Source organism: Lycium ferocissimum, chromosome 9 (assembly GCF_029784015.1).
Source record: "Lycium ferocissimum isolate CSIRO_LF1 chromosome 9, AGI_CSIRO_Lferr_CH_V1, whole genome shotgun sequence".
NCBI lineage: Eukaryota > Viridiplantae > Streptophyta > Magnoliopsida > Solanales > Solanaceae > Lycium > Lycium ferocissimum.
In genome coordinates this window covers 21,639,264-21,658,775 of record NC_081350.1, presented here as the reverse complement: position 1 = coordinate 21,658,775, position 19,512 = coordinate 21,639,264, and the positions used below count along the sequence as shown (strand labels likewise).

Below are 19,512 nucleotides of genomic sequence, written 5' to 3'. Positions count from 1 at the left end.
ACTAACGTTAGAATACGTTTGAATCTCCCCGTAGCTTAACCATAGTTGTTGGCGTCTTAATATAGGTTGAAGTATTATTGGGTAGCGTACACATATTGTGTGACGAATAAGCACTAAAGACCTTGTCCGATCGGAAGCACTTCGAAGGAAAAAGCTTTGGCATGGGAGTTCGTGACACCTGGTCGGCATTGAGGTAGGTTACGCTTACCTTATGGTGAGACTTTGATTAGCGAAGCGTATGTTTAGATGATATTGTCGGAGAATGCATATAAACCTGCGGGTATCAAGTTGGGTTAGATATTTTCTTAGGTTGGACCTTGTTGTATGATTTGGGGGCTACACATCCCGTTGTGTTGTTGACTTATCTTGATCTATTTTTTTTTTTTGTGCTCGTTGCCACTTGAGACATTGAGTATCTGTGACTAATGATATATCATGACTATGATATTGCGGTGCTTTACTTGATTGATATGGAGATGAGAATGGTGATTCCATTGTGGCTTTTTGTGTAGCCTTATTGCGATATTACTTGTATTCCATGTGTGGTACCGTTTCGGATTGAATTGGTTTTTTAACATTACATTTCATCATACTCATATGCATTTCCATGATACATTGATATATGCATGGTTATGGCACTAATGATGATATGTGAGAGAGTGTAGCCTCCGAGGTCTTTGCCGAAGAGGGTAAAAGAGAGATGAGTGTTTGTTGCCCGAGGTTTCTTGCCGGGAACGATGGAGTGTCCGATGCCCGAGGTCTTTGCCGGGATCGTGAGAGTGTGCTCGTGATCCGAGGTTATATTCCGGAGCGAGTGGTACATGGACTTCGTGGGTCCCCCATGGGTCATGATCGCCGAGACGTGGAGTTACTCCGTCCGGACATGTTGTACAAAACCGCATATGCATTGCATTCATCCTACATACATTATTGCATTGCATTATATCTTGGTTCCCGTTGATTGTTGTGATACTACCGTGATGTATCGATTCGGATTGATTATACTAAGACTTGGCACAATTGGGTTTAGATGCTATAACATAAAAGATGACTTGTTCTGTGGATATGGATTCATATTGACTTGTACTTGTTGGTTTATATGTTTTTCTTGCTTGTTGTCTTTATATACGTTATCTAGTCTTAGTCGGCCTATGATACCTACCAGTACCTGTTGTTTGTACTGACCTACACTTGCTGCATTCTTTTATGAATGCAGAGTACCAGCTGAGATCGATTTCTACTCTTCGTGGCTAATATTCGAGGATTTCTGATTCGAGTCCTTCAGGATGAGCATGAGGACGATCGATGCCGATGACTCTTTTTATCCTTATGTCTTGTTTCATTCTGGGACATGATCTTTTAGGCTACTATGTATTATTATGATTCAGACTTATAGTATTTAGTTAGATGCTCTTGTACGACCTGACCAGATACTGGGGTTGGATTCTCATTATTTCTATATTTCTTTATATTATTATCGTGAGACTTACGTTATCTTATCTTCTTCCGCTTTATTTATATATTTTTGATTGTTGGAATAAGGGTTCGCCTACCGAGGTGGGAAAGGTAGGTGCCCGCACGACTTAGTGAAAATAGGTCGTGACACAAAAGATTAAATCATCGGTTCTAATAAGTATAAAGTTTATGTTCACAATCTAAGATGGAAATTGGACAAAGCTATCGGTATGATTTAGCACAAGATTAAAAATAATTATCTTCATTATGGGAACAGTATAGTTCCAACTTCTTGTGCTAGTACATTTTGTATGTATTGAACAGACCAAGTAGAGATAAGTGTTTTTGTACTGAATATATAAAACAACCTCTCTAGCTCATTAAATGTACTTATACTCTTAATCTTGATATGATAATTATGATCAATGTGATTTGTTCATTATTTTGATTTATTAAAAGGTACGACTCAATTGCTGGTGTATGTATTCCTGGTAAATTGGATAATGGCAAAATACATTTGAGAAATAATAATTAGTTAATAAAATCCATGTCTCGACTTTGAGATTGGTGATACCCCTTTATGGATGCTTATAAGTTTTCATGTGAAAACCCTGCATGTGGATTTTGTTTCCATCACATGAAATAAGTTAAGCGCAAGTATAAAGGATTTTATTAGTCAATGAATTAAATTGTCAGTAATTTAATTTAATTGATTGGTGTATTTAATCTTCACATGGGGAGTTAAATAAGATTTAATGAAAGATTTCAAAATTGAACTGAGGAATGCAATTACAAATTTTTAGTGGAATAATTCGTAATTTGTTATGGTAGAATTAATTCAGATATTTCGAATTAATTTCATAATAGGAAGCCTCGTAGTTAAATTTTGTGGTCCCTGCTGTGCCTGAATAAAAAAGCATTAAATGGAATCCTATTTCTTTCATAATAGGAAGCCTCGTAGTTAAATTTTGTGGTCCCTGCTGTGCCTGAATAAAAAAGCATTAAATGGAATCCTATTTCTTGGTGGAAAAGAAAGACCTAGCATGTTTGGAAAAAGGGTGTCAACCCTAAAACCTGTAGTTATAAAATGGGTCTTATTCCATAAGGAGGTGATGGCTATTACAAGTTTCTACACATTTTCCATAGAAATTTGTCGGGTTACACAGCAAAAGACTGTGGAACTGAAAGATGAACGCGTGGATAGCTTTTGTTCGTGCTTGAAGACTAGATACGTGGTCGCATTTGCACTTCAAGAGATAAGTATCAATTTTATGTTTGATTAAGATTTTGATTATGTGTTATCTATGTTATATGCAAATTCGATCCTGACTGTTTGCTTACGCTATTTATGCCTATATTCCATCATCTGAAAGGTAACCCTTTTGCCAATTTCTTGTGAATCTTCCTAAAATTCTTCTAACGATGACTAGACGACCGTAGGAATTTCAAAAACTGTCTTTAATGTCCAAATAGCTCTCAGAAATGGGAAGGTATACATCATTATCCTCCTTCCCGCAATTAATTTGAAAGAACCGTAGAGATTATGAGAGGTAAATAATACTTATCCACCTTGAATGTTTATATCAAACCGAACGAGAACACATCTCATAATTCCTTAAGTGAGAAGTTATATTAATGAAACTAAGGTAAATGTGTACCTAAAACACGTATTTTGAATTCATTAGTTTGATGTAAATACCGGTATAAATAATTTTTTCTCCCATGACTCTTTGGAACAATCGGTGAAAACGCACGAATAGACAAATTTAGGACCCCTATTTAAAGAAAAGCCAACATTAATAAATATCTTAAAATTTAACTACTTCAAGATCCACTTTATTTCTGATAGACCTTACAATATCCATTCTTATTGGGAATACCGGTTGTATTAAGCAATCGCTCGTGAGTAACATGATGACGCTCCACCATTTCTAATAGCAAATTGAGTTCAAAATCACATCAAGAAGATAAAAAACACTTACACATTTTTTAACTGAAGTTAGGTTTGGTAGTTCAAACTTTAGACATACAGGTCTGAATTTTGGAACTGTCAGGCCAAAAAAAAAATTCTGAAATTTGTTTGCTTCCAAATTATCTGGAATTTGACTTTGACAAGCCTAACTTCAAATTCGTATTTCTGATATTTTTAACTTGAATCTCAACTTTTTCACTTCGGTCATAGGTCTGAAGTCGATTTTGAATTAGCAATACATACACATATTTATAAACTTTGGCTATGCCTTAAATAGGGCTCTTAAAATCGGCTATTTGTGCATTTGAGTCGTATTGGACTTAGCATTGACATATGGTCTAGTGTCAAATTGGTATGGTTAAATATAAGGTCATCGTAAAAGTTTCAAATTTTCAGATATAAATGCCAAATCTGAAATTCGAAATGTTTAAAATTTAAATCTACCGAAACCTAACCCAAATAAAAAATTAAAGAAATTCATATTTCAATTTTGCCTAAACTATGCCGACCCAGCGACATAAAAAAAAAAATCATTATTCATAATGTTATTAGTACCACATTTATATGAGTAACATTTTTAAATGATAATTCGTGTGAATAGAGTTGTAAAAAGACCAATTCAAAGATTGACTCGTGTATATGTTTTCTCCGCTGACCAATAATCGAATCTTTAGTTAACTTCTTTGGTTATTTTTAAAATAAATTATTGACGTTGGGAGGTGCTTATATGTTTGGTGAGTGAAGTAGATTCCACTTTTTTGGATTCAGTGAAAGCGAAATGCCGCAGACAACCCTTAACCTTTCTCTTCTGCCAGTTTGCTAATATTTGGTCAAACTATTGTTTGCCAAACTTTCAAAAGGAAACTTCTTCCACAAAATATATTGGTTCACAAGGATAAAAGTTTGCTACTATTACATATTTTCCACTGGGTGAAAAGCATTCTCGCATTCTAATTTACTTAAAATATTAAATTCATCCTCCAACTTTAAATAATAAATAGAATATTCTCTTCCGCTTATATCTCAATTGAGTTTTTAAATGCATAGTTTACCCTTATACTATTATACTTAGTCATTTTTAAAAAAAACTTTTTCATACCATATTATTATTTTCCCTTTTTCATTCTATGCAAATGTAAGAATAGAGCAAATAAATCTTGTTTTTGAAGTTTAGTAACTGAGCATAAGTAATGAGATTGACTAATGAAAAAAATCTTGCGTGTTAGTAACTTTGTTCCTGAGAATAAATGTACATAGTCGTATATATAAAATTATCATATTTCTGACGCTAGATGTCGATGAAAGTTAGAAATAACAAAATAATCACTCTTACCTCCTCCATCCAGCCTTTTAGTTAGCAAATCAATTTTTCCTTTTTATGCAAGGCACATAGAAAACTAAAATCTTATTGGTTGTTGTTAGACACAATGGGTGCCACCAGAAGCGGTATAATTCTTAAGAAAGAATGAATTGTTTACACACTCGAGTTTTGAGAATGAATTGTTTACACACCCGAGTTTTGGCACTAGTCTTTGCACATGTTTATTTGGATTAGGCTTCTCATTAATCTCACCCACCCATTGATAATTAATAGAATAATGTGCGGCATAGTTGAGAAGTCACTTTCTAACACGGGGTCAACCCACAAGGGCAAGTCCATTTGCAATATACTTAATGAAATTTTAGAAAAGGCAAGTGGGATAAATTGAAGAAACTAACAGGAAAAAGAGGGGAAAAAAGAAGGAAAAGAGAAACGAAAACAAATACTGTAACAGATGGTTGGTGCACAACCTTGATCTTTTAGACCTATATAAGTACCCCAGAGAGTCAGACAAATGAAAAAACTTCAGTCAGCAGTTGGTTTTCCATTCTAAGCAAACAAAAAACTTTGTACTCCACGACCACGAGAATGGGTAGCCTTTCACTAGAAACGGTACGCACTGTTCGCGTTACATGCCCAAATTAACATCTTCCGATACAATTACGTACAAACAACTCACTTTGTTTCGCTCCAAAAGCTATTTTTTGCAAAATTTACTTGTCCTCTCCGAAAGGTTTTATGAAATTATGTATAATTGATAGCTATTATTTGTGATCTATAGTCTTCTAATACCTAAAACAAAAATATAATTATTGCTAGTTGCCAGAATCAAAATTGTTGAATTGTATGATCTCCTCATTTAAAAGTTTATGTTATTAGACAAATGTCATTTTTATTTTACTTAATTATATCTTAAACTGGATGACAGGACTTTGAGCCATCGGCCATAACACCCAGAGGTTTAGCGCCACACCGTTTGTTTTCAAATGGCGATTACAAGAGACAGAAGGTGGAGCCACCTACAGGTCCAAGGAAGAACTTGCAACTTGCTGTCATGGAGCCTGGCTTGCAGACTGATGGTCCTTCCTTGGACACTACTTTAGTCAATTATATAGACACACTTACCCAACGAGTCAATTTTCATTTAGGTAATTTTTTTTTCTTAATGCCTTCACTCTTTGCCACCAATTACCCACTCAATGAGATGACTAAATCAACTCTTTTCGTCTAATTTTTCTCAGGTTATCCGGTGAACATATGCTATGAGCACTATGCAACCTTAGCACCACTTTTGCAATTTCACCTAAATAATTGTGGTGATCCTTTCATCCAGAACACTGTGGATTTCCATTCAAAAGACTTCGAAATGGCTGTTTTGGATTGGTTTGCACAACTATGGGAAATTGAAAAGGATCAATATTGGGGTTATGTTACAAATGGTGGCACTGAAGGCAATCTCCATGGCATTTTGTTAGGGTAAGTTTTAGTACTATATTGTTTGACTAAACAAAAATTCTGAGAAGTTGTTATGACAAAGAAAGTATAATAAAATAAATTATATTGTTTCAGTAATCTTAAATTTCTTAACATTATTTATGCAGGAGAGAGCTACTTCCTAATGGAATATTATATGCGTCAAAAGACTCTCACTACTCAGTCCCTAAAGCTGCAAGAATGTACAGAATGGACTTGGAAACAATCAGCACATCAACAAATGGGGAGATGGATTATTCAGATCTAAGAAAAAAGTTACTTCAAAATAAGGACAAGCCTGCAATTATAAATGTGACAATCGGTATATATTTACTCCAACCTCTATCCTTTTTGTTTTTCTATCTTTTTTCTGTTATGTACTTAGTCCTCTTACAACTTTTCCCTTACTTGTTTAGGAACTACCTTCAAAGGAGCTGTTGATGATGTTGATATTATTCTTCAAATACTCAAAGATTGTGGCTATTCACATGATATGTTTTACATCCACTGTGATGCAGCACTATGTGGGCTTATGGTCCCCTTTATAAACAATGTGAGGTTTCGTTTCTTACTAAACTAATTCTAACAAACTCTTGGTTAATTTTCAAAACGACATTCTAATAATTTTTTATTTAATTTGAACAGATGATTAGTTTCAAGAAGCCAATTGGAAGTGTTACAATTTCTGGTCACAAGTTCTTAGGATGCCCAATGCCTTGTGGTGTCCAAATAACAAGAAAAAGCTACATCAATAATCTCTCGAGAAATGTGGAGTACATTGCTTCTGTGGACGCCACTATTTCTGGTAGTCGTAATGGTTTAACTCCAATTTTCTTATGGTATAGTTTGAGTGCTAAAGGTCAAATTGGCCTGCAAAATGATGTTAAAAGATGCCTCGATAATGCCAGATATTTGAAAGACCATCTACAGCAAGCAGGGATAAGTGTCATGCTAAATGAGCTTAGCATCATAGTTGTACTTGAAAGGCCTCGTGACCATGAATTTGTCCGTCGTTGGCAACTTTCATGCGTCAAAGATATGGCACATATTATTGTTATGCCAGGCATCACCCGAGAAACGCTTGACAATTTCATCACTGATCTAGTACAACAAAGAAAACTATGGTACCAAGACGGAAAAGTCGAGCCTCCTTGTGTTGCAGATGATATTGGTGTTCAAAATTGTGCATGCACTTATCATAAGATTGACTACATTAGTCCTTAGACGGCAAAGAAGACGAGAGATCCCATTTATTAATTCTTTATGATTTCATTTGTATTTCCCACATTGAAAGTGAATTGTATACCTGATTGTACTACCGGACAAGATAAAAGAAACATTTTTTGATTAAAAAAATTTCACTCTTTTATGATCTTTCTGTAGCACTAACTTACTGTTAAGTTGTGATTAAAATAGATTATACATTATGGAAACACATGATAAAAGTATTCCTATTAGAAATTTCTGGCACAAATTTTGGAAAAACTTTTATCTGAGTTCTCAAACGCCTATTATATATTTATTTGGTATGATAGTGATATGAGTTAAGCTTAAATGAAATAGTGACGATTCATATAGTTGATACCAAATTGTTCAAACTGAGGCGTGGTTATTATTGTTTTTTTTCTCGTTCTCTCCAATTGGAAAAAGGACCCAAACTCGTGTTAAACTCTGGATACAAAATGATGCCAGCTATTGAGTGTAACAGAATGAGGCTCCACTATTTCTAGTGGCTAATTTAGTTCAAAATCACTTCAAGAAGATAAAAACACTTACACATTTTGTTTGAAGTTAGGTTTGGTAGTTCAAATCTAAGACATATGGATTTGAAATTTGGGACTGCCAGACTAGATCAAAATTTGGAAGTTCGTTTGCTTCCAAATTGTCTGATGTTTGTAACAAGAGGTCTCAATTTTTTCACTCGGTCGTAGGTTTGAAGTCGATTTTTGAAATTGTTGTACTTACAAAGATTTATAAATTTAGGCTATGCCTTAAATAGAGGTATTAATATTGGCTATTTGTGCACTTGAGTCGTATCTGACTTAGCATTGACATATGGTCTAGTGTCTAATTGGTTATTGGTATGACTAGTAATTTCAGATTTTTGGATATAAGTCCCAAATCTGAAATTTGAAACTTTTAAATTTATATCTAAAGCCGAACCGTAACCCGAACAAAAAATTGAAGAAATTCAGATATCAATTTTGCCTAATCTATGCCCATCCTGCGTTAGGAAAAAAAATCATTATTCATAATGTCATTAGTACCACATTTATATGAGTAACATTTTTTAATTGATAATTCGTGTGAGCAGAGATATAAAAAGACCAATTCAAAGGTTGACTCGTGTATATGTTTTCTCCGCTGACCAATTCTCGAATCATTAGTTAATTAACTTCTTTGGTTATTTTTAAAATAAATTATTGACATTGGGAGGTGCATACATGTTTGGTGAGTGATAGGGTGAAGTAGATTCCACTCGTTTGGATTCAGTGAAAGCGAAATGCCGCAGACAATCCTTAACCTTTCTCTTCTGCCAGTTTGCTAATATTTGGTCAAGCTATTGTTTGCCAAACTTTCAAATGGAAAGTTCGTACACAAAATACTGGCACACAAGGATAAAAGTTTGCATCATTACATTTTTCCACTGGGTGAAAAGCATTCTCGCATTCTAATTTACTTAAAATATTAAATTCATCCTCCAACTTTAAATAATAAATAGAATATTCTGTTCCGCTTTTATGTTTTTTTTTTTTTTTTCATCAAATTACCCAGTCTTCCTCTGGGCAGTGTTGTATTAGCAAAATATTACAGGGAGGGGGGCTGGGCCTAACCTCCATAACAACACATTATTTGGTGATCCCATCACCACAAAATACCAGAATAGACCGAAACAAGAAGGCCACATTCTGGTGTCAAAAGCATTCTAACTAACATAAAAATTAGCCTTGTCAAACTTGGATCTAATGCTAGGCAATTGGCTCTTATCTAGTAGGAAAGGGCCTCTAGTTAGTCTAGGCATGTCAGAATATTGATGTATATGACAGCTTTGGCGGAACTAGATGCTAGCTTTGCCAAACTATCCGCTACTTGGTTGCATTCTCTAAAACAATGTTTCACCTGGAAGTTCGTTTCCCGCTTGATTCTCAGAATCTTGTCAATGATGTGCTTTAGCTTCATGTTGGAATTCTGACTCTCAATCATATTTGTTATCACCATGGAATCAAGTTCCAGGATGAAATCAGTGTACCCCAACTCGTGACACCATGTCACCCCAACTTCGGCCGCAAGAGCTTCAGCGATGTTGTTACTACTGCCTTTGCACAGTGATAGAAAAGGCCATGATCAGGTCTCCACGGCAGTCCCTCAAGATGCCTCCGATTCCAGCTGTGCCTTTTTCAGTGATATAACTTCCATCCGTGTTCATTTTCATGGTGCCAAAAGGTGGCATCTCCCAAAGGACTTGCCACCACTTTGTAATGGGTCTTAATTTTTCTATGGTGTAGCAGATCTCGGTCCATCTGGCCATGTCTCTGATGGGGGGAAAGAGTTTGCTCGCAGCTGACTTGATGGTCCAAATTCCATGATAGAGTATCTTCCCTATGTTTATCTTCCTTTGGTTCCCATATTTGCATGAACATCTCTGCTTCCATAATTCCCAGCATATGATGAGGGGGGTGACCTGCAAAATTAGTTTTTGAACGTTGTTAGTGTATTTACAGTCCATCCATTTCTTAAAAATTGCAGGGATAGGTTGGTCGGTGTGCCGAATTCCCAAGGGGTTGCCAAAGAAACTCCAAGTTTGATGGGCAATTTCACTTTCAACAAAGAAATGTTGTATTGTCTCATATGTAGGGACCCTGCAGCACACACACATGGATCTTCTATCAGTTCCAAATTTGCCAATAATGTCATCAAATGGTACTTTTCTTTTAAAGATTCTCCAATTCAAGAAAGAGATTTTAAAAGGGATTCTTTTGTGCCACAGGCTGTTGAGGAAAGGGGAGCTTGGTGCCGAGGCTCTTATGGAGTGCCAAGCACTTTTGTTAGTGTAACAGCCGTCGTCGGACAGTTGCCAAATTGGAAAGTCCGTTCCATTTTGTTCATCAATGGTAATCTGAGCAATGCTCTGGGCAGCCTGCATAGGGAGGAAATTTAGAAGTTTAGCAAAGTTCCAACTATTATTATCAAAGAAAAAATTAACTGGGAGCTTAGCTGATCTTCCTATGCCAGGGAAGATTTTAGCTAAAGCTCCTTTACCTGTCCAATTATCCCACCAAAAACTAGAATTGCCTGATCGAATTTTCCAAACAATGTGAGGTTCAATCTTGGCTCTAATTTTTACAAGACTTTTCCAAGTGTGGGAGTCGGATGAGATTGCAACTTTTGTGACACAATGTGCTCTCTTGCAGTATTTGTTTTGGAGAAAGTTGGCCCAAAGCGACGATTGAGTTCTAAATCTCCACCATCTTTTCACTATGTGAGTATTGGAGATATCTTCCATATTCTTTATATCAATTCCACCTTCTTCCTTAGGTAGACATAATTTATCCCAGGCAGACCAGTGGTAATTGTTCTTACCATTATTGGATCCCCAAAGAAAATTAGCAAAATGTTTCTCCATAAGCTTTAGAACTCCCTTGGGAGGATTCATACAGAGACATAATGTAAACAGGGAGAGATTGGAGCACATGCTTGATGAGAGTAATTTTTCCCCCATGAGAAAGCATTTTCCCTTGCCATCCATTTAGTCTCTTAACAATTTTAAAAAGCATGCCATCAAAGAGAGTAGCATTCTTCCTCCCAAAGTAGATAGGACAACCAAGATAAGTGAAAGGGAAAGGTTTATCAATAAAGCCAGAAATATTTCTCATCCTATTAATCCTGTAAACAGAAGTGTTAGGAGCAGTGATAAAGAAGCTTTTGTTGTTGTTAACTTTTTGTCCAGAAGCCTTCTCATATCTCCTGATTTGATGCATAATAAGCTTAATAGACTTATTGTTACCTCCACAAAAAATAACAATGTCATCAGCATAAGCAAGGTGGTTAATGATAGGTCCTTTGGAATCCATGGCGAAAGGGTTAAAGTGGTCGTGCTGATTAAGACTATTTAAAGCCCTAGACAAAACTTCAGCCCCAATAATAAAGAGAGAGGGTGAGAGAGGGTCACCTTGTTTGAGCCCCCGAGTCGAGGTAAAGAAACCACTTCTGGCGCCATTCAAGATAATGGAATACCAAACTCCAACAAGCAGATTACTAATAATATGGAGAAAACCATCCGAGAAACCAAACTTTTTCATGACAGCCAATAAATGCATATTTACCCTTATACTATCATACTATGTCTTCTTTTTTTTAAATAACTTTTTGATATCATATTATTATTTTCCCTTTTTCATTCTATGCAAATGTAAGAATAGAGCAAATAAATCTTGTTTTTGAAGTTCAGTAACTGAGCATAAGTAATGACATTGACTAATGAAAAAAATCTTGCGTGTTAATAACTTTGTTCTTGAGAATAAATGTACATAGTCGTATATATAAAATTATCATATTTCTGACGCTAGATGTCGATGAAAGTTAGAAATAACAAAATAATCACTCTTACCTCTTCCATCCAGCCTTTTAGTTAGCAAATCAATTTTCCTTTTTTATGCAAGGCACATAGAAAACTAAAATCTTATTGGTTGTTGTTAGACACAATGGCTGCTAATGAAGCGGTATAATTCTTAAGAGAGAATGAATTGTTTACACACTCGAGTTTTGGCACTAGTCTTTGCACATGTTTATTTGGATTAGGCTTCTCATTAATCTCACACACCCATTGATAATTAATAGAATAATGTGTGGCATAGTTGAGAAGTCACTTTCTAACACAGGGTCAAACCACAAGGGTAAGTCCATTTGCAATATAATTATGAAACTTTAGAAAAGGCAAGTGGGATAAATTGAAGAAACTAACAGGAAAAAGAGGGGAAAAAAGAAGGAAAAAAGAAACTAAAACAAATAATAGATGGTTGGTGCACAACCTTGATCTTTTAGACCTATATAAGTAACCCAGAGAGTCAGACAAATGAACAAACTTCAGTCAGCAGTTGGTTTCCATTCTAAGCAAACAAAAAACTTTGTACTTCACCACTATAGGAAAAAAGCTTTTTCCCAGCGGTTTGTTCCTCTATTTTGCGACGGTTCAAACTGTCGCAGTATAAAATTAGCGGCAGTTTAGATCTGTCGCCTGATAAGAGGTCGTAAAACCCTTTCCGGCGGTTTAGATGAACCGCTGGAATAACCGCAGCAAATTACTAAACAGCAGCGGTTTGTAACTGATGTTAGATTCCCGGCGGTTTACATTCATTTTTACAGCGGTTTGACCTGTAAAAATAAAAATACAATAGCAGCGTTTTCCAATTCAATTTGTGGCGATTTGACCGCATTTTTCCTGTAGAATAATCCCAATATTTTTACATATTCCAACCTATAACAACATAGCAATTCTATAGAAAAAGAACTTTCAAGAATTCTGAACAAAACAATTTGCACTACTCAATATGTCACGCCTCGAACCATGGCCTGGGCGTAACACGGCACTCGGGGCCTGACTGCATGTGACCGATCGAACTACATGGCTTGCTGAATCATCATGAGGCATACATGAGCAGAAACATAACGTGAAGTGAATGATGAGCTTTTATAAAACATAGTAAGTCATAATATTAAACATAAGTACTTGATTAAGTCATGAATGCGGACAATATCATAAATGAGCCAAACCGGCCAACCAACTCTGGAAGTCTAACATGACACTTGTCTTGTCTATGAAACCTCTAACATGAGTCTGAAACACGTAACATACTTACTGGGACAAGGCCCCCAGCATACCTTTAGATGCAAAACTAAATAAAGAAAGACAATGTCTAAACCCCAAATGAGATGGGGCTCACCAATAAGCTGGTACGTGCAGATCCTAATAAGCAGAGGCGTCGTCCTGTAAATCCATACCTGCATCGTGAAATGCAGGCCCCCGGGCAATAAAAGGGGACGTCAAAGACATTAAATGTACCGGGTATGTAAAGCAACTGAAAGAAATAACATGGGACATGGAATAACATGATAAGAACTGAAACTGAAAACCTGGACATGAACATGAGTATGAGCATGGGTATATATATATATATATATATATATATATATATATAACATAAGTAAAACATGATAAGTAGGGAGAGCATTTCGTAAACCGACAACATGATATCACCACGTGGATACGTGGAGTCTGGTACCTCGCCGGACCAGCAGAGCCCCATACCTTGCCAGGATATAAGGTGGTAACATGCCTGATGGATCCATTCAGTGTAAAATTAAGGAATCGTCCTAACTGGGCGGAGCGATCCTTGTCTTACGGTGGCTACGTAGTTTCAGGCTATCTGAGCCTTCTCGGTAATTCGTGCAACTCCCAAAACATGAACATGATATAATTGGCTAAGAAGCCCATGATTTTCGTGAATTAACTTGTACTTGACTTGTAATCATGATTTCACGAAATAACTTGTAAACATGGTTTCATGAAATAGCTTGTATTTAGCATGTATGTATCTTGTATCATGGCATGAAAGTAACAATATAATATAGTTGCATGAAAACTTGTAGACATGTAGGATATTCATGAAATAATCATTCTTAGTTAAAAATATGCGTGCAAGAACCCATGGAATACAAGATATGGGTTTTCATGGATTACGGACTAATTCTCAATAATCATATGGAGTTATTAAGAACACATGCAATGATAGAATAATAGCATTTCATACATAATCTATTCATGGACATGGACCTAGGGTTGTCATGAACATGGTGTAAAAACCCTAGTTTTAGTAGATCATGAGGCGTGGGGAAGAACAATGATGTTCCCACACGTAGATAGTAACTCTACATACCTGGTAATGCTCCAAACTTGAATTAAAGATTTTAACTTTGAAGAAGATTTCCAAAATCTTGAACCTTGAGATGGGTTTTCTTGAAAACCCTAGTTTAGGAACAATGATTTCTTGCTTAGATTATTAGAATATATGTTAGAATTGAGTTGGAAGGGTTTGGATTGACTTACCTTGATGTTTTGGATTGTTGCTAGGGCTTGGAATTGTGAATAATGAAATAAAAGAACTCAAGGCTTGAATTTATACAAAAGTGAGGCAAAAATTATATGGACATATTATACGGTCCGTATAAAGTTATACGGTCCATATAATATGACCATATTTTATCATGGCTGAAAACAGAACGTTGATTTGAAGTTTCATGAAAGTACGGATGAGTTATACGGTCCGTATAAAATTATATGGGCCATATAAGTAGTTCGTATAACATGACCAGTGAACGGACTGCTCTGTACTCCTTTAGTAAAATGACCATAACTTTTTGTACAGATGTCCCCTTGACCCACCCCCATAATATACTGTTGGAAAGATATTTCAAAGGGCTACAACTTTCATTTAGGAAGTTTTCCCAAATTCCTAATTAATAAAGGGGTTATGGTCGTTGGAAGTAAGACCTTCTACAAACTCACGTGCAAACATGCCCCGTAGAGTGGCTTCCAACTTTGCTTTGCCCAAAGACATTTCTTATGACTTGATTAGTTTTCAAAACACTTCCTATAACCCTCATATTGGTTCCATTATATTATCATCTTATGAGTCAAACCTTCGCCCGAAGCTACGAGGTGTTACACAATACAAGGCACAAGGACAAAAAACCCTCAAATAACTAGAATAATAGGTTCAAAAACAAAGCAACATAGCTCCAATTTGGAGAATTCCTAACAGAACAATTTCTATTTGTCCAACTATAAGACCTAAAATCTGATAAACTGGTGCAAAATCCACAGTTCCAGAGAAACAAAGTTCATTGCTAACAAAATTAGAATTGGAATTCATCACAAGCTAAATCAAGGTTGAACATAGCATGATTAGCATCGCGGTGGGTTTCAACTTTTGGAAGAGGAAGATGGTCTTGGCCTGTTTGAAGCCTGAAAATAAAAAAATAAAAAAACAAATATGAACAATAAGGAATAACACTTTTTAGATAAAGAATAGCCTACTACTTGAGTACCACAAAGCTTAAGACTTTTCTCTTGAGGAGAATTTATTTGAGTATTGCATATAAGGATTCCAACATGAAGAAACCTATTAGTCTTTCTTCAAACAACGTACCCCTTTGGGATTTCATCGAACTTGGAGAAATTAACTTCACAGAAAAATACTACTAAATATTTTTGGCCATTAACGCATACCGCAAGATCAATGCTAATTAAACTTTGGGAAAAAGAATGAAGCTTTCATGAGTCTTTCTGGTAGAAGATTTTGTTGATTATAGCTATTGCATAACGTTCATCTGAAATAAACAAATTTACAGCTAGATTCTGGATGTTGGTCATTAGAATTTGCCAAAAAACTAGAAAATCAAATTTCCACAAGCACAAAGTTCTCTGCATCTCTTGTGGTAAGCTGCTTCCATATGACAAATACCAAGAACCTTCCTACTACTACAATCTACACCATAAAGAGCAACTAACAAAAAACAAATCTTTCACTTGCCATAGAAAACCTGCATTATAGTCCTATAAACGAACCCTCTTTTATTCTTCTGATTATGCCAAACATTGCCACAAACTCATTACCAACAACAACAACAAGCCCAGTAGAATCCCACCATGTGGGGTCTGGGGAGGGTAGAGTGTACGCAGACCTAACCCCCACCTTGAAAGGTAGGGCGGCCATTTCGAAAGACCCTCGGCTCAAGAGAGGAAAACAAGAGGAAAACAAGACAAAAGGTCAGATAGGGCCAAGCATATCAAAAACAATATGAAAACAAGGAATAACAAAAGCGAGAAAGTCATGGTAGAACAATCCGGAAAGAAAAGAGCATTAACTACTATAGATAAATAAGATAATCAAAGTACAAAGGCCCAACAAATATAAGCAGAAATCAAATGTAGAAATCAAATGGCAATAAACGAATGAGCAAAACTACAACTACTATGGTGAAAGGATAAGCAACCTAGCCTTCTATCCTAATCTGAGTCCTCCACAACCTTCTATCTAAGGTCATGTCCTCGGTAAGTTCGAAACTCGTGCCATATCCGTCTAATCACCTCTCCCCAATACTTCTTCGACCTCCCTTTACCTCTCCTGAAACCGTCCATAGCCAACCTCTCACACCTCCGCACTGGAGCATCTGTGCCTCTCCTCTTCACATGCCCAAACCATCTTAGCCTCGCTTCCCGCATCTTGTCCTCCACCGATGCCACTCCCACCTTGTCCCAGATATCTTCATTCCTAATTCTAGCCCTCCTAGTGTGCCCACACATCCATCACAGCATTCGCATTTCCGTGACTTTTATCTTCTGAACGTGAAAGTTCTTTCGGCCAACACTCCGCCCCGTACAATAAAGTCGGTCTAACCACCACTTTGTAGAACTTGCCTTTAAGTTTTGGTGGCACTTTCTTATCACACAACAGTCCGGAGGCGAGCCTCAATTTCATCCACCCTGCACCAATACGATGTGAAACATCATCGTCGATATCCCCATCTCCCTGTATAATAGACCCAAGATACTTGAAACTTCCTTTCTTTTGAATGGCCTGGGTACCAAACCTCACTTCCTCGTTAGCCTCATGCGGTACGCCACTGAACCTGCACTCCAAGTATTCTATCTTGGTCCTACTCAATTTAAATCCTTTAGACTCCAACGTCTGTCTCCAGCCCTCCAGCTTATCGTTAACTCCGCTGCGAGTCTCGTCAATCAAGACTATGTCATCCGCGAACAACATACACCAAGGCACCTCACCTTGTATTTGTCGCGTCAATTCATCCATCACCAAGGCGAATAGAAACTGGCTAAGAGCTAATCCCTTATGCAACCCCATCAGAACAGGGAAGTGCTCCGAGTCTCCTCCTACCGTCCTTACCCTGGTCTTAGCTCCATCATACATGTCCTTCATCGCTCTAATGTACACCACAGGTACACCTTTAGCCTCCAAGCATCTCCATAGGACCTCCAAAAATGAAAAAGATAGAAACCATGTAGAAAAAGTATGCCATCTTTTTTCTCTTTAAAATTAGTGGGTGGTTATAAGACTAAAACAATGAAATGAAAAGGAGAAAAAAAAAAACAGTAGCACAAGCTTTACATGAAAAGTCTTCCTTCCCTGTGCTTGGAAACAAAAAACTATGCATTGCTAACAAAAATCCATCAGTTTATGGAAGGCCAAAAAGTAGATAAAGATAAAAAAAAAAAAAAAAAAAAACCACCACAAAAAAGAGGGCTAAGAGACCTCTTATAGAAAATACCATTATTTTAAATATCTTTTTCCTCTTTATTCTAACCTATTCATCAAATTAAAGAAATCATTGTTCTTTGTGATGCCAAAGTCTCCGTTATAATCTTTGGTAGCTCTGGAAATATGCATGAATATTCTAGTGCTTCTACTATGTAAGTCATGTTCAAAAAAAGAATTCTTTTTTCATAGACAGAGAGTGAGATAGATAGATAGAGAAGGTAAAATATACCGTCGCAGCACTACCCATATCAGCCAACTCAGCCGGCAATTCCATTCCTTATTGGACTATATATCTTGTTAGAAAGTTCTCAAGAGCTCGCCTTCTAGATCTTTCACTTTCCACCACTGATTGAAGCTCCTGCATCTTCAACTTCATCTCCTCCATTTCATGATCTCGATTAGCTTGTGTTGAAGATACACCATTAAATTGATAGGCTGTTTGGCCAAACCCTTGAGTAGGTGTCGGCCCATAACCCACTCCTGGAACCCGACCAGCGTGCTCCTTTCCTAACACTTGTGCAAGTGAATCAAATTCTGAAATTTTCTTTGACACGCCATCCTGACTTTCAATCCTCTCTATTTTCTCCTATATAAATTTAGTATCAACCATTAAATAAGAATTTTTATTTTAGGTATATAAGGAAAATTTATCAATTATTACTTACACCAATAAGCTTGGCTGCTTCATTCATATATGTCGAGTCTTTCCGTTTGTGAGTCAAGGGCCACAGTCCTCCTCTATTCATTGGTCTCCCACGTTTACGCTCCTACATTATTATGACCACAATCATATATTTAAAACTATAAGACCAAGAAAAATTTGAAGAATAGGAAACAAATAACTTGAGCTTTTTAATTGACAAACCTCTTCAGCTTTTCTCCTAGGTAAGCTTTTTGAACCATTAGTGTGTGTGTAAGTTTGCTTCCGTCGATTTTCAGCATTCTGCTTGCACATCTTCTGCACTTGCATTAACCAAGAATTAATAAAAGCCATAGTTGAATTTTTTTTTTTTAAATGGTAAACAGACTTTAAAAACCAGTTGCTAAGGTATATAATAAAGACTAGAAAACAACAAGCATCAGAGAAAATAGTGTTCTCTTATAACAATAGGTAACTAAAACAGTTTAAATCAGAGATATGTTCTCTTCTAACAATAGTGTTCTATTTATAAGCTGAAGTAAATAAATTAGCTAATCCAGGTAATTGAGGGGGAACTCAGCTCTATTTGGCTCTTAAAACCATTTGCAGAGCTCTATTGGTTTGAGATTTGAAGCTTAAAGAACCCATCAAATAATATGTTACCTGTGTTTTCTTATCCTTGCAATATTAAAGAAACCACGTCCACTGGTCAAGATCAATTCCACCTGGACGTCTTGCAACATTTTACTAAAAGTCATTGACTCTTTATAAAAGCGATGATAGAGAGAACATCTAGTATTTATCCATGTCTTTCCAATACTCTTCATCATATAGTCTCTTAATCGACCATCCTCCACAAGAATCTTCTTCTGCATAAGACAAGATATCATTAAACAAGTCAGACATCTATCTTCATGTTTAGGTGCTCCTTGATTTCTCATGTATCTCTGTAACATTGTATTTATCTTTAATTGGCGTACTTATTTATGATGTTGTTCATAGATAATTGAGAAGGCCATCCACACTATTTTTCAGAATAAACTTGAAAACACATTTTAAGAAATCATGATCCCAACTCAGACTAATAAATAGCAATACCTTAAGAATCCAGGTTTTGAACTATAGACATGTACCTTAAATAATTCCTAACAGGTTACTCTTTAAGTCATACCATGATATCAATAAAACAATAATACTAAAAGATTCAATGTCACTTTAGAACATAAGCTTGTGGTCACATGTTAAGCTTATGAAGTCAGATCTGACTCAAACTACCTCGGCCAACCCAAACAGATCCTACACTACATGAATGAAC

At 36.2% G+C, this 19,512-nt stretch overlaps 4 protein-coding genes across 5 annotated transcripts; 1 reads left to right on the top strand and 3 right to left on the bottom strand.

The window, feature by feature from the left end:
- The first annotated feature begins 5,204 nt into the window (after nucleotides 1-5,204).
- LOC132069295 (histidine decarboxylase-like) lies at nucleotides 5,205-7,618 on the top strand. Its single transcript, XM_059462690.1, has 6 exons — nucleotides 5,205-5,360; nucleotides 5,677-5,896; nucleotides 5,990-6,224; nucleotides 6,350-6,543; nucleotides 6,638-6,774; nucleotides 6,867-7,618. Exons 1-6 carry the CDS (start codon nucleotides 5,337-5,339, stop codon nucleotides 7,443-7,445), a joined length of 1,389 nt encoding a protein of 462 aa, XP_059318673.1. The 5' UTR covers nucleotides 5,205-5,336; the 3' UTR covers nucleotides 7,446-7,618.
- A 1,913-nt stretch (nucleotides 7,619-9,531) lies between these two features.
- LOC132031659 (uncharacterized) lies at nucleotides 9,532-10,725 on the bottom strand. Its single transcript, XM_059421607.1, has one exon. It carries the CDS (start codon nucleotides 10,723-10,725, stop codon nucleotides 9,532-9,534), a length of 1,194 nt encoding a protein of 397 aa, XP_059277590.1.
- A 100-nt stretch (nucleotides 10,726-10,825) lies between these two features.
- On the bottom strand, nucleotides 10,826-11,293 carry LOC132031658 (uncharacterized). Its single transcript, XM_059421606.1, has one exon. The coding sequence runs from the start codon at nucleotides 11,291-11,293 to the stop codon at nucleotides 10,826-10,828; it is 468 nt and encodes a 155-aa protein (XP_059277589.1).
- Nucleotides 11,294-14,960: 3,667 nt separating this feature from the next.
- LOC132029880 (uncharacterized) lies at nucleotides 14,961-19,510 on the bottom strand. 2 transcript variants are annotated; one of them, XM_059419277.1, is made up of 5 exons: nucleotides 18,861-19,510; nucleotides 18,423-18,515; nucleotides 18,223-18,324; nucleotides 17,787-18,143; nucleotides 14,961-15,243 (listed from the first exon to the last, which is right to left on the bottom strand). In XM_059419277.1, exons 2-4 carry the CDS (start codon nucleotides 18,510-18,512, stop codon nucleotides 17,835-17,837), a joined length of 501 nt encoding a protein of 166 aa, XP_059275260.1. In that variant the 5' UTR covers nucleotides 18,513-18,515; nucleotides 18,861-19,510; the 3' UTR covers nucleotides 14,961-15,243; nucleotides 17,787-17,834. The 2 variants fall into 2 exon arrangements, with proteins under 2 accessions (XP_059275260.1, XP_059275259.1); XM_059419276.1 differs by lacking the exon at nucleotides 18,861-19,510 and having other exon boundaries at nucleotides 18,423-18,802.
- Nucleotides 19,511-19,512: the final 2 nt, after the last annotated feature.